General features: G+C 49.6%; 6 protein-coding genes across 6 annotated transcripts; 3 read left to right on the plus strand and 3 right to left on the minus strand.

Annotated features, from left to right (window-relative positions):
* Positions 1–251: 251 nt before the first annotated feature.
* On the plus strand, positions 252–2885 carry FIESC28_07454 (uncharacterized protein; the record flags this gene model as incomplete). The annotated part of the gene is made up of 3 exons (XM_031161594.1): positions 252–383; positions 486–2677; positions 2729–2885. The coding sequence occupies 3 exons, from the start codon at positions 252–254 to the stop codon at positions 2883–2885; spliced, it is 2481 nt and encodes an 826-aa protein (XP_031014296.1).
* A 359-nt stretch (positions 2886–3244) lies between these two features.
* Positions 3245–3641, minus strand: FIESC28_07455 (uncharacterized protein; the record flags this gene model as incomplete). The annotated part of the gene is made up of 2 exons (XM_031161595.1): positions 3245–3480; positions 3536–3641. The coding sequence occupies 2 exons, from the start codon at positions 3639–3641 to the stop codon at positions 3245–3247; spliced, it is 342 nt and encodes a 113-aa protein (XP_031014297.1).
* Positions 3642–4115: 474 nt separating this feature from the next.
* Positions 4116–4744, plus strand: FIESC28_07456 (uncharacterized protein; the record flags this gene model as incomplete). Its single annotated transcript, XM_031161596.1, has 2 exons — positions 4116–4307; positions 4388–4744. 2 exons carry the CDS (start codon positions 4116–4118, stop codon positions 4742–4744), a joined length of 549 nt encoding a protein of 182 aa, XP_031014298.1.
* A 625-nt stretch (positions 4745–5369) lies between these two features.
* Positions 5370–7002, minus strand: FIESC28_07457 (uncharacterized protein; the record flags this gene model as incomplete). The annotated part of the gene is made up of 6 exons (XM_031161597.1): positions 5370–5600; positions 5650–6421; positions 6487–6517; positions 6615–6670; positions 6855–6885; positions 6996–7002. 6 exons carry the CDS (start codon positions 7000–7002, stop codon positions 5370–5372), a joined length of 1128 nt encoding a protein of 375 aa, XP_031014299.1.
* Positions 7003–9794: 2792 nt separating this feature from the next.
* FIESC28_07458 (uncharacterized protein) lies at positions 9795–10436 on the plus strand (the record flags this gene model as incomplete). Its single annotated transcript, XM_031161598.1, has 1 exon — positions 9795–10436. One exon carries the CDS (start codon positions 9795–9797, stop codon positions 10434–10436), a length of 642 nt encoding a protein of 213 aa, XP_031014300.1.
* Positions 10437–10704: 268 nt separating this feature from the next.
* FIESC28_07459 (uncharacterized protein) lies at positions 10705–11871 on the minus strand (the record flags this gene model as incomplete). Its single annotated transcript, XM_031161599.1, has 3 exons — positions 10705–10830; positions 10881–11574; positions 11627–11871. 3 exons carry the CDS (start codon positions 11869–11871, stop codon positions 10705–10707), a joined length of 1065 nt encoding a protein of 354 aa, XP_031014301.1.
* Positions 11872–14479: the final 2608 nt, after the last annotated feature.

Genomic DNA, 14479 nt, shown 5'->3' on the forward strand with positions numbered 1-14479 from the left:
AATTTGTAGATATTATTTGCTTTTCCTAATGTGGTGTTTCGAAGCCACCCGCAATTGCCAAACTGCAAAGGCGCTTAGACAGATGACATAAGCAGAATTCTCACAGGAAAATCTCAGCAGGACGTCATGGCAGCCAATCAGAATTCAAGAACCACACACTTTTCAGACTCATCTCAAAGACCCCTCCAAAAATATACGACTGCAAGTCAATCAGAGAAGAGAAGATAACGACAGAACGAAGAAAATAGAAAATGGGCTCAGTACCCGTATCTGTCGAGTATCTCGCTTCCGGGGCCAACAGACAGACAGCTGTTGCTGATTGGAGTCGATGTGGTATTTTGGCTTTCGGGGCTGATATCAATGTTGCGCTATGGCGACCTTTGGTTAGTACTTGAGTCACCTTGTTGCTTTAAAGTCAATATACTCTGTTTCCTATAGTCGTTGTTATTTTACATGTTCAAACAATACTAACATGTGCGCTCAAGTTGGATCCTCCTAGGGGAGTTAGCAAGTTGCTCGGCGGCCACAAGAACACTGTCAAGGCCCTGACTTTCCTCCCTGAAGAAGACTCAGATGAGACCTCCTATCTCATCTCTGGCTCGGATGATAAGACCTTGATCGTCTGGAAAGCCCAAAGAGACAGTGAAGACTTCAAGCCCATCCATACATCAACCGAGCACACTGCTGCTATCAACTGCATTGCGTCTCTAAGGATCAAGGGTACCCAGAAATGGATTATTGCAACTGGAGGTGCCGATGCTTCCATCAAAATCTGGAGCTTCGAGAATGATAATTTCTCGCTCCTTCAGAATGTCAAGACCACACCAAAGTACTTCCCCATGTGCCTATCGCTCAGCTACGCCGGAGACGCAGATGATGCCTTGGTCTTAGCATCTGCCGGCACAAGAGATATTGTACAGATACACACTGCAGAGGCCAAGCCCGAAAAGATTCAGTTCGAGGTGCAAGCGACGTTGACGGGACACGAAGGCTGGATCCGAAGCTTGAGCTTCGCCAAGGAGACGACTGCCCCTGACAGCGATTTGCTCCTTGCCTCAGCCAGTCAAGACAAGTACGTTCGTATCTGGAGATTCCACCAGGGCAAAGAATTGCCTGCTTCTGCGGCCAACGGCTCAGACCCTTCGAGTGACGCCTACTTGCCTGGAAAATCTCCATCGAACAAGGCTCATCGTCTCAAGGCGGCTGGCAAGGACTTCTCCGTCACTTTTGAAGCCCTGCTTCTAGGTCACGAGGACTGGATCTACAGCGCACGCTGGCAAAGACAAGATGATGGAAAGTTGCAGCTTCTGTCCACATCAGCAGATAACTCGCTCGCTATCTGGGAGGCCGATCCAAGTTCTGGAATTTGGATCAGCATGGCGAGACTGGGTGAGATTAGCAGAGAGAAGGGTGCTACAACAGCAACAGGAAGTACGGGTGGTTTCTGGACAGGACTCTGGTCCCATGACGGCAAGTCAGTTGCCTGTCTTGGCCGCACTGGTAGCTGGAGACGATGGGAGTATATCCCCTCCGAGGACTTTTGGCGGCCTTGCGTGGCCATCTCGGGACATACCAGAGCAGTTACAGGTGTCACTTGGGCCAAGAACGGCGAGTATCTCCTGTCAACAAGCACAGACCAAACTACACGACTTCACACTCGCTGGAATAGACCAGGAACCGAGACATGGCACGAGATGTCCCGACCTCAAATTCACGGTTATGATCTTAACTGCATCGACTCCGTAGGAGCTTCACAGTTTGTCTCAGGGGCCGACGAGAAGCTCATGCGAGTCTTCAGTGAGCCCAAGGCTGTGGCATCAATGTTGAACCGCCTAGCTGGTATCGGCGATGGCATGGACGTCGAGAACATGCCGGATGCTGCCAACATGCCCGTCCTGGGCCTATCCAATAAAGCCATCGACACCGTGGAGGATGACCAGGAGATTCAGCCCATCGATGACCGGGATCGTGAAGCCATGGACCCAGCATCCATTGTTAAGAAGTCACACTTGGAGATTGACCACCCTCCTTTCGAGGAAACACTTTCACGGCACACCTTGTGGCCGGAAACTGAAAAGCTTTACGGTCATGGCTATGAAATTTCCTGCCTAGCAGCCAGCCACGATGGTACCCTCGTTGCCAGTGCATGCAAAGCCAGTTCAACCAACCACGCCGTCATCCGTCTCTTCGAGACAGCCCGCTGGACTGAGATCCGACCTCCCCTGACCGCACACTCTCTCACAGCCACTCGTCTACGATTCTCCTCTGACGACCAATTTCTCCTGAGTGTTGGTCGTGATCGTCAATGGGCCGTGTTCGAGCGTGCACCCGAAGAAGACGCTGCTTACAAGCTCCTCCAGATCAACCCTAAGGGCCACACACGTATGGTTCTTGATGCGGCTTGGGTGCCTGCCCCCTCTACAGCCCCTGTTTTTGCAACCGCTGGTCGTGATAAGCAAGTCCGCATCTGGGCGGCCAAGCCCAATGAGGATGGAAAGTTGCAATTTACGCAGACAGCTTCTATTGCAACAGCTTCGCCTGTTACCTCTGTCGATTTCATTCCTCAAGCGGTTGACGAAAGGTTTGTCTTGGCCGTCGGTACAGAACTGGGCAAAATTAGTCTTTGTCTTATCAAGGAGGACGGAACCGATGTTGTTGAGAAACCCGCGTGTGAAGAGTGAGTTCCTCCTGACGTGCAAAGACAGAATAGTGCTGACTTATTCTTTAGTTACTGTCTACCCAAGGCTGTACACCAACTTGCTTGGCGCCCTGTGGCAAGAGATGGCTCGGACAGACCATACGAGTTGGCTGTTGCAGGAGAAGATAGTTCACTCCGAGTGTATGCCTTTAGCCAGGCATATTGCCAAGTACCTGCAGACTCGTAGTAATAAAAGTTATGATTGACGTCTGAATGAACATGCTTGCTCGGCCATCAGTTTTTTTTTGAACTTGAGACCCCGTTACACATCACGATTGCCAGTCAAACGAGTTCGATCGTGAGGTTCCCAGGTTCAGTGTGTTATTATCATTATAGCCATCTATTAGCCAATGTATTGAAGATCCATATCCATGATATCGTGATGCCAGACGAACCCCCGAGTCGTATTTCGCGGTTCTCTTGGTCTAAGGTTCGAGCCGAGTCGACAACTCAGCTGGTCAAAGTTTTATCGTTCGAGCACTAGGTCGCGCCTCCGTCGCAATCCGATGCGTTTCCAGTATTCCGTAAAGCAATCGCCATTCGAATTTATAGCTCTTTAACAATTTCGAGCGTCTCCTTTGTAACGTCCACCACACTTGCCGTTGTACCTGATAGTGCGCTAGCAGACATATCCTTGACGGCCTCCTGCACTACCTCAGCAACGTCAATCTGCTCTCCGTTCATGTAGTACCATGCACGACCGACGAGGAAGGAGATGTGATGGGGGAGGTAGAGGCAGGCGGCGATGAAGGTCAAGCTGAAGAGAAGGAAAACGACAGAGCCTAAGACAACAAATTAGTATTCCTGGTAGGCCGCGAAACGTAAGGAGGCTCTTACTGAAGAAGAACTTCTCCCATGGCGTGAACATGTAAACGCTGAAAGTGACCTCTAGTTGGTACTGCTTGAGGGCAAGCCACTTGCGGAACGATCCAAAGACAGCCATTGTGTTGAATATGTAAAGTCGAAGCGAATGAGTAGTATTGAATCTCGGTATTCGTCGTCGTGAAGTTGTTGACCGCAGTATTAATTGATGGGTTAAAAGTAATGGTTCCAGGAGAAAGGTTGAAACGACGGGGAATAAAGGATAAGGATAAGGATTCCCTCCTTTCTCTAATGGTACCTTAATCGTACCGGCGTTCCCGAAAATCAGGTACCAAGGTTTTCGCAGTAAAGTGCTAGCATTCACAAGTACCTGCTTTAACTTGGTCTTACAGGGGGGTGCGGGTGTCCAATTTACTGGTCTGGTTGATTCATTCGTGGCGGGGGTTGTGGCTTGTTCGTGGCACATGCAATTCAGCGCAGCCTCGCATGCGACGAATAGCTATCGACTTGATTCAATCACAACGACTCTACTCCATATGCTCAGTCTGTTTGATCTCGTGGTTTTACGTGGACCTTTATGTCCAATGGAAGCGCAATGAACGTCTTTAGTCTCTTCCGATATATCCGCCCGATTTCACCTCGTTCACCATTCGCATTACCAATACGCACCTTTTCTAGTACATCTATTCATCTAGCAAAGGCTCTCCCTCCCCGGCCAAAACCCCCACCTGAGTCCGAAATCGAAGAAGCATATGTCAAAGGCAGCGGTCCTGGCGGGCAAAAGATTGTACGTGTGGCTGTCCAAGGGAAAGGAAGACCGCCCGATATATCGCTCTGATAGCTCACATGATATTCGTTTCAATGCAGAATAAAACCAACTCTGCGGTTCAGCTTAAACACATACCCACCGGTATAGTTGTCAAGTCACAGGCAACCCGGTCAAGAGACCAGAATCGAAAGCATGCCCGGGAATTGCTCGCCCAGCGTGTTGATGAATTTCACAATGGTGACCAGAGTCGATCCGCCATCGTTGGTCGGGTAAAAGAAAAGAAAGCTGCCAGTGCCTCCAAAAAGAGTCGCAGAAAGTACAAGAAGCTCGAGGAGGAGAAAGCCGCGGCAGCAGCTGAACCCGAAGTGCCGATAGAGGATACAGGAAATAGAACAAGGCCCGATCCAATACGGGAATCCATAGAGCCAAAAGAGAAAGAAACACGAAAGGAGTAGAGTATTTGTTCAAGGACGACCGTGTGGAAATGCTAAAGAATGTGAAAACAAGAAGCTTCAAGAGATCAGGAAAGATTGCTAAGTTCAAGATCAGGTGAAAGTTCCGAAGGGTTTCTTCGAAACAGACGCAGAAACAGACGAAGTAGAGCTCCGAAACAACTGGTAGTTCCAATATCCCAAACAAACTTGCACGATTAATGTTTATAAGAACTCAATTACAATCTCAATTATAACCTCAAATACGTAGACCAATTTGACGTACAGAGCAAAGGAGCGAACGGCACATGTCATCACCTCGTTTGATTTCAACAATTCTAAGCGGAAAGTAAAAAAGTATTTGTATGTCAACCTCGGCTTCTACCCCTAGGCACGCATTATACGCGAACTACAAGAAAGGGGCCATCACATCTCTTCGTAACAAGCGCAACGCCCACTCTTTTGACCATGTCAAAAACTTTTCGAGAATATGAGATTTGACCTCGACGCTGGCCAACCACCCAAGGCTTAGCGTCTGTCGCCACCTCCATGATCTTGTCGTTGCGCGAGTGGGAGGATTTAATTTGTCGATCGGGTAGCTACAGAAGTCAGTAAGCTAATCATGATGGCAAGATAACCCAAACATACCTTAGAAGCACTTGCGGTGAACGATTGAGGGACCGCTCTCGTCGTACTCCTGCTTGGAGATCCACATTTGCTGGAAGGTGGACAGGGAAGCGAGAATGGAACCACCGATCCAGACGGAGTACTTTCGCTCGGGAGGAGCAATGATCTTGACCTTCATGGAAGAAGGAGCAAGAGCAGTGATCTCCTTCTGCATACGGTCGGAGAGACCGGGGTACATGGTGGTACCACCAGACTAAGCAGATGTCAGTATAATTCAGATATTGCCGAGTTGCTCAACTTACCATAACAATGTTTCCGTAGAGATCCTTTCGGACATCGACATCACACTTCATGATGGAGTTGAAAGTGGTAACGTGGATACCACCGCTCTCAAGACCCAGGACAGAAGGCTGGAAGAGAGCCTCAGGAGCACGGAATCGCTCGTTGCCGATGGTGATGACCTGACCATCGGGAAGCTCGTAGGACTTCTCCAAGCTGGAGCTCTGGGCAGCAGTCTGGATCTCCTGCTCGAAGTCGAGGGCGACGTAGCAGAGCTTCTCCTTGATGTCACGGACGATTTCTCGCTCGGCGGTGGTGGAGAAGGTGTAACCGCGCTCAGCAAGAATCTTCATGAGGTAGTCGGTAAGATCACGACCAGCCATGTCGACACGGGCAATGGCGTGGGGAAGGGCGAAACCCTCGTAGATGGGGACAACGTGAGTGACACCATCACCAGAGTCCAGAACGATACCGGTGGTACGACCGGAGGCGTACAGGGAGAGGACGGCCTGGATAGAGACGTAGAAAGCGGGGGCGTTGAAGGTCTCGAAGACGATCTGGGTCATCTTCTCACGGTTGGACTTGGGGTTGATGGGAGCCTCGGTGAGCAGGACGGGGTGCTCCTCGGGGGCGACACGCAGCTCGTTGTAGAAGGTGTGGTGCCAAATCTTCTCCATGTCGTCCCAGTTGGTAACAACACCGTGCTCGATGGGGTATCGCAGAGTGAGGATACCACGCTTGGACTGAGCCTCATCACCAACGTACGAGTCCTTCTGACCCATACCAATCATGATACTGAGATTTTGTCAGTGGCCAGCCACCGAGAAAGGCGGCGAATTGCCGCGATTGCTTCAACTTACCCATGGTGACGGGGGCGACCGACAATGGAAGCTATTTACGGTATTAGCGTTGAGTTTTTGATTGAATTGCGACCAGGCGTTGCGATATCAACGCTCCGATGGCAAAGGTTAGAAAGTGGGGTACTCACGGAAAACAGCTCGGGGAGCATCATCACCGGCGAAACCGGCTTTGCACATACCCGAACTGGCATCAAGTTAGCTATCATGGTCATGTTGAGATGTCTTGCGCCTGCAAAGCCAATTCTGTTGAGCACCACAGTCGTGGCCGGTTTCGGGCATCGGACGATGCAGTGGCAGATCTGGCCAAGCAGGGGGCAGAGAGGCGGGGAGGTTGTCCAGAGGTCGGTGAGACAGGCGGGGGAGCTTACCCATTGTCGATGACGAGAGCAGCAACTTCTTCTGTAAAGCAAAGACAGGTCAGCGTGAATCCCTAGGTGACATTCGCAATGCTCGAAACGGATCGATTGAGCAGATCCGACGATGCAGCGACGCGATATGATGCGACGTACCCTCCATGGCTGTGGATTACGGTGTGTGTATGGGAAAGCTGTCCAGAAACGGGATTAGCGGCCAAGATTCCAAGGCGAGAAAGGAAAAAGAAAAGACGAAGAATTATAAAGAGAAATGAGATGAGATGCTGGAATTAGTGAAGAGCAAGCTTACGGGAAAAGAAGAGACGTTGATGGAGAAGGAGACGGAGGTCGGAAGATAGAAGAGTTGAAGAGAAGTGGTTTGGAATGGGAGAGGGAAGGAGACGGAGACGGGAGAATGGGGGAGGGGGAAAGGAGACAAGTATCGCCGGGCGACGCTGTCACAAGAAAGTTGTGGGCGGGCCCCGAATTGCTGAGGTGGACACTTTGGGGACAAGGGGGGTAGAGACCGCCTGCCAGAACTGGGTAGGGAAACTGAGCAGACGAGGCACAGTCTAGAGCAGGAGCTACCTCTCTACCTCTCTCTGGCTGTCTGGCTACTGGAAAGAGGCGGGGGCAACCAGGGAAAACAGGTCTCCAAACTACTCGCCGCTTTACTGATTGGTTCGTAGCGGCCGTAGTGCAGAGTGCGTTGCCCTGAGAAGGGACCTGGAACTAACTTGTCCCAGTGGTTGCTTGCAGCGGTGGCAGTGGAATGGTAATCGTTGCGGAGTACGGGATGGACGGTAGCGGTGGCTGAGGTGGGGAGCTTACCTAGAACTGGACGGTAGAAGGAGGACTATCCGTAGATGGGCTGGACTACTAGGTAGACTAGAGAGGTTCGTGAGAGCCAATTCTCTGAGAGGATTGATATGGAGACTTTTGCAGGAGCAATTGGTTTTAATGTAGGTAGAATTGGTAGATACTGTCAGACAGCAATGATTATTTGATGGGTTGCAGTCAACGGTTCTGCATCACATACCGACTCAGTATAACGGGCCGCTTCACCGTCTCGACTTTATCTTCCCAGCACAGAGTGACGTCGTAAGCAGAACCTCACTTCCACCGCCACGCGAGCAGACGAGGACGACGTCAGCTAGGGAACTTTGTCAAAGCTGCAGCCTTTGAGGCTTCCTTTTATTTCTCTTGGCAGTGCATTTCAGTGTTTCAATGGCTGGTTGTTTAGTTACCTGCTAATTCTCTAACATCCACCAACCTTTATGTTGGCAAGATGGAGGACCTTTTGCAACAGCATGCCAGTCAAGCTCTTGTCTATCAACAACAGCGTTAATTAGGACAAAGACGGCAATTCAGGTCAGCCTCAGCCACAAGGAGCTTGAGAAGATTCCGTCTCACTCAAAATTCCTGTACAGGATGCGGGCAACAGCAGGACGTACGGACAACCATACCTCTCAAGCCCAAGATCTCAAGCATCACTTCACCGTTCAATGTCCAAACCCTTGAAGCCAGCAACGAAAAAGGGGGCTGGTATCTCCAAGTCAAATTTCCAGATGCTCCGCAGATTGGAACCGGTTACCAGCTTCCAGTTTCCGAGTTCCACTCCATAATTAGTACAAGCGGCTAATTTTACCAAGCGCTCCTCCAGGGCAGAGTTACGCGGAGGCAGCTGTCTATGAACGAGTTCCTCGCTGACGAACCACGTCAAATACGCGCGGATCTTGTTTGTACATGCTACTCACCCAGCCCTTCCGACTGGCCAAGCAGCAGGCATCCTGACCAAAGATGACTTGACGGGGAGCAAGAGTAGCCTCACATTGAGCAGCTACCTTTATCGTGCCCCGTGTTGTCAGGTTATGCAGAATCCTTCTTGGTGGCAGAATCCCTTTTGCTTAAGCAATGAGGCGGTGATGGGCTCTTCTTGCCCCGGCAAAGACAAGGTTCTCTTCTCCATTGGAACCCATGCTTCTTGGACAGCCTGAGCGAGATCCTTTTCGTTCGACAGCCAACATCAACACCGCTATCTGATCGCCCCCTGAACCACGAGGCTGTCATTCGTTTACTGGCCGCTCAATAGATCTCCTAACTCTTAATTAGACCCCTGTTTCTTGCCCCTGCCATACCCAGCTGGGGAAACCCACCGGCGGGAGCTTTCGGCCAGTAAGCCAACCGTGAGATTGAATGCCTTCGCTTACCTACCTACGAACAGCGGGATCTCCGGCGCCTCTCAGATGAAGAATGTCCACTAAGCTCTATTGATATTGGGCACTGGATTTTGTCATTGATAATTGTGGTAGCCTTGCGGCCAGGCTGCTACAATGGTGACATGCAACGCAATACACGCGCGTCACCCTAGCCAGCCACAATCGATTTGGGTCGATGCTATTTTGTGCCGCATTTTTGTTTTATGTCTCTCTCTCTCTCTTTTTTTCGCTCTCACTTTTGAGCTCGCTTGCTCGTTGTAAAAGCAGCGACAATGAGGGGCAACCTTGCAAGGTGGGGCAATTTTGCTGAGCTGGAGGGGAGCTATGATGAAATATTCTTCTGCCACGTTGGACTGCAATCACCTGGATTGCGGTGTCTAGTCATAACAAAAGCTCGCTGCAACTCTGATACTTGACTCAGTATTATGTACAAGTCATCATAAGGCACTCATTGGGCTGCAATCTCTTGATATCGAGCTGTGGTAGAAGAGATCGGTCGGTAGACGGAGAATCGATAATTCCTGTGAGTATGCACACGCTAAGCCTCTTGTGGAATAGAGTCTTCTTGAAGATTCCAGAATGGGCAAATTCTAATCGATATGGTTGGTAAAGTTGAAAATCAAGTGCAGATATCCAACATCAAGACTTTTTTCCCTCCATTTTCATTTATCGACTCTACAATAAGCACAACGCATCACATCTCTATTTCCAAATCTCTTTTCATAAAACCAACAATATGGATGATCCCAGACTTAACGAGCTCCTCAAATGGAGCATCGAGCAATCTGAGGCTACTAGAAACGACCCCAATGCCCCTCCTCCCAAGACACAACTCACCCCAGAGCTTATGGCATCGCTTATGGGCGGCCCGTCCGATGCGGACCTCATGAAAGCGTCAATGGAAATTATCACTTCGGATAACACCGAGGAGGTCTCACTCGACGATAAGCTCATTGCCTTCGACAACTTTGAGCAGCTAATCGAGAACCTTGATAATGCCAACAACATTGCGAACCTCAGCCTCTGGACACCACTACTCGAGCAGCTTAAGCATGATGAGCGCGAGATGCGCAAAATGGCCGCTTGGTGTGTCGGTACTGCTGTTCAGAACAACGAGAAGACCCAAGAACGTCTGCTTGCTGTTGGAGGAGTCCCCATGCTGGTAGACCTGGCTACAAAGGAAGATGAGCCTGTCGATGTCCGTCGCAAGGCTGTTTATGCCCTCAGCTCGGCAGTGCGCAACTACCAGCCTGCCATGGATCTTTTTTCTGAAGAGTTGACCAAGAAGGGTCACAAGACCGACAAGGTCGATGCTACAAGTATGGAGGCTGTGGACGAGGTCGTTAACGGACTGCGAGAGAAGATTGGCAAAGCTTAAAAAGTCGGCGGATAAATCAACAACCCATAACGAATGGATGCATTGGGACGGAGTTGGGGCGTCGGTTGGAAGTACATCTTACTACGGCACAGATGATATAGACCAAAAAACGGTAGCAATAGGTTGAATGAAGTGGGCACTTTTAGCCCTAGATTTTGAATGTTCATTTATGATACATATATCTTGGTACATGATTTATACTACATATCAGCCGTTCGAGGATGATATTCGTTTCCAACTCAACACTTTACAACCCCTTTATTGTGTTTTAATGTCTGGCCTTGCCGAAGAAAGGAAGACCTAGAGCCTCCAAGAGGAGACGGCCTTGCCTATCCGAAGTGCCGGTTGTCTTAATGAAAATATCACAACCAGGCATCAGTCGTGCAGGGTACATCTATTCATAATTAGCTCGCCGGTTCTTCACAATTTCACATGTGAACTTACATCGTAGTTGAATTCGATCTCAGGGAAGTATGCCATCCAGGCAGGCTGCAGACCAAACGCCAGGTTACCTGCGCTATCGCCAGTGGTTGCTTCGATACCGGGCCAGTCCTTGATCTTAGGCAGCACCAGGGTAATCAGCTTGTCCAGGAACTCGTAGGCCTGAGCACCTCGAAGTGTCACCTTGCAGCCGGTCTTGTCGCCCTTCTTGACACCCCACTGAACAACACCGTTCTTAACCCTTGTCACCTCGGGGAAAGAACCGGAGATAGCCTGGATAACAGCACGGCAAACGTGCAAGTATTCCTTGTTCTGGGAACTCAGAGGGGCGAATGAGTTGATGGTAATAGCCTCGATTTCAGGAACATTGTGCCATCCGATAGGGCGCTCGACCAGTCCCAGTCTTGAAGAGCCACCTCCGCGAGGTCCACGACGAGGTCGGTTCTTATGATAAGGCGAGGAGCCATCCCATTCTCTCAAGTTACCCTTGTTGGAAACGGGTACTTCTGTGCCTGGTGGGATGTGCTGGTAGGTCATAGTAATCAGATCTGGAGCAATCGTGGTTTCGTATGTGTGTCTTAACCGAGGGAAATTGAATGGACCGGGGACGAAGTCTCGGGCAGTCGGGTCGGAGGACTTGGGAACTTGGACAGGATGGAGGGGTCCACGGTAGTACTTGGGAGGATGGTACTGGTATCTGTAAGGTATTTAGCGTATACTCGATCATATAGAGCCATTGGGCTACGGACCTGTTACCAGGGAGCTTCTTGCCCGTTCCAGAGGCCTTTTCCCTAGCATTGAAAGCCTCAATAGCGGCCTGGTCGGGAGTGCCTGTCGCAAAAGAGGAGGCATTGTCGAGATCTGCCAGATCGGACGAGGACTTCTCGGCTCCAGTAGAGGCATATCGTCGTGCACAGAGGGGGGCAGCCCTTAGAGGGAATTGTCTTCTTCCCAGCGAGCTCGCCATGCGGGCTCCTTCTCGTACCGTGGCCATTTTCGGGGTCGTGGGGTATTGGAATTACTCGTCGACAAAAAGATGTGAGGTTGTCGCGTGGATTTGGAAATTTCCATCTAAGCGGCTAGCGGCGATGAGCGCCACATGTGGCTAGTGTACTGATCAGTGGCTGTGCAAGTCTTCACCGTTATCTTTGCATTAAGAACTCAACAACAAGAGATCGAGTTAGTCCATTAATAAGAGTCATAATAACTTAGTATGCTCTCCATATTCCCTCCTAGCTCATGGTCATTTGCTATCACCCATGACGTAGTTCAAGCCTTCCGCAAAATAGAGGTCACTAGGTCGTTTAGCTGACTATCAATATCCCGGAATTCAGGCTTCGAAAGAACGAGTGAGTGTTATTCCAGATGCTTTTGTTTCCAAAGGGGCGTAAGAGATAAGACCGTTTGAAACTTCTTACTATTTTCAGTGCTATAAATTTCTCACGCCTGCTATGATCCTAGTGTTCATTTTCCAGTTGAGCTGCCACACCATGTGGCTTTAATGATACGATGGCAGTCTTGATCATCTTACCATTCTTCAAGCACTGCGATCGCCCCTCTATTACCCAGATCTAGAACATATAGCTTAATGCAAGTGCTTAATCTCAGAGCCTGAGTAGGCAGGTGGCCAATGGTATTATCTAAAGAGAAAACGCATGATAACTTTCAGCACCTGCAAACCCAAGAGCGGAGGTTTAGGTCAGTATCCTCCGTGGGTTTCGGGCTTTACCGTTGTCCGACTCACCTCAGTCCGAGTCCGAAACATCTCAAGTTGAATCCAAAACCGCCTACTAATTATGGAGCTGACCCAAACGCTTGGGCGCGGGACGTTCGTGGGCCCCGTGACCCGATTTATTTATCTCCATCTTTCTCAACAAGCAAGGTCCGACAAGTCCAGGATGGTCACCGATAGTGTTTGTTGTTCCCGGGCGACCAGGTTTCTCGATCGCGGGCCGAAGACTTGAACCTTAGCATACGTTGATCGAATGAAAAGGAAGTAGATAACATCTGATCATGGTGTCGACGGGCAACCAAAATGTGATTGGCGGTATGTAGAACCTACGTCAGAGTCAGAAACGGCAATTCAGAAAACGATTTGATTGTCTACCATACCACCAACCTCTGGGTAAACAGGCTGCCTACTTACACAGGGTGTGGCTGGTGATATGCAACACGGACTGGACTAGGCTTCGATTTTCCAGGGGACTTTCGTTCTTGTCAGGCACCAGACTCGTCGTGCATACGTGTTCGAGTACGAATTCAAGATTCAGTCTTCGATCGATCTATCTAAGGCTTCCACCGATTTTCAATTGATGACCTGACTTACTCACACGCCTACTTTGTCCGCTTTTTACTCAGGTCACCAGTTCTGTAGTACCCATGTTGCGGATCTCAGCCTAAAAGTTACACACCCAGGCGGTAATAATAGAAAAGACCTGACGACATGCGGTAAGATGATGATGATGACAGCCTGTGTAGAACAAAGCAGAGCAGAGCCACATTACAGCGTACAGTGTTGCCCGTTTGGGGGTGTTTAGTAGAGTTCTTACTGAGTTTAGCTGAGGCAGAATCATGTGGGTTAGGTTATTTTGGAGTAAGTTTCAGGAGCCTACTACCCATGTATAATGATGCTGTGGCCCAGATCACGCAGGGCGAGGGGAGCTGATGTAGGTACGTGAGTAATACATCACGCATACACAGGATGGCAAGTATAAATAATTAATGATAGGTATTGCCTAGTAGTGGAACAGGCTTCCGTTAGTAAATCGAAAATCACTCGACATTATGTCCTAAAAATCAACTTTAACTTCCACGTTGGCATTAGCTCGCCCTGCAAGGCGGCCGTTTTGTGTTTGTCACTTCCCGAATTCACGCGGAAACTGGCTAGGATCGGCTCCAAGGATTGACTTGGGTTGGTACGGAATATGGAAATGGGTAATAAAAAAAGGATCCAATTCAACCGTTGAATTGGCCACCCTACTAAGCTACCGTACTAGAATACCCATCTAATATCGGATACCTGATGTTGATAGTCCGAGATCTGGTTGATGGTTAATCAATCGGGTCATGATGGAATCAAGGGTGCAGTTCGCATAATCAAGAATCAAGGGACCGAAAACCGAAAAAAAAAAGAAAGAAAGCCCAGAGAAAACTTTAAGAATGACAGGACAGGGCACAGGGGTCCAACTACTACAGTACTACCTTAACCTTACTTCATCCAACCTTAGTTCATCTTGTAGGCTGAGGTTCAGGTCGGGTCCATGCTGTATCCACCCCCGCCACTGTCTATCTTTCTATTTTAGTGCAGTATCTTTCAGGTCACTCCCCTCAACAACCGCTCCCGTGGGCTGTTCGGCCACTGAGATTTGGTCTCCGAGGCCGATCACTCGTTATAGGCAGGGCAGGTCTCGGCCTTTTTTTTTCCAGTACAGCTTCCCCTCCAACTGTCTTTTGTCCTCTACTTCTACTTTCACTTTCACTTTCAACCCACTTTCCAAGCTCAACAGAACATCTCTCTACTGTGTCTGTTTTCCGTGTCGCCCCCGGCTCTTACCATCACCACCGATCAAACCAATCTCACCTCTCCCCCGTCTCGCGCGCGT

This window comes from Fusarium coffeatum (assembly GCF_003316985.1).
Source record: "Fusarium coffeatum strain FIESC_28 chromosome Unknown BRIP53273_contig_166, whole genome shotgun sequence".
Lineage (NCBI taxonomy): Eukaryota > Fungi > Ascomycota > Sordariomycetes > Hypocreales > Nectriaceae > Fusarium > Fusarium coffeatum.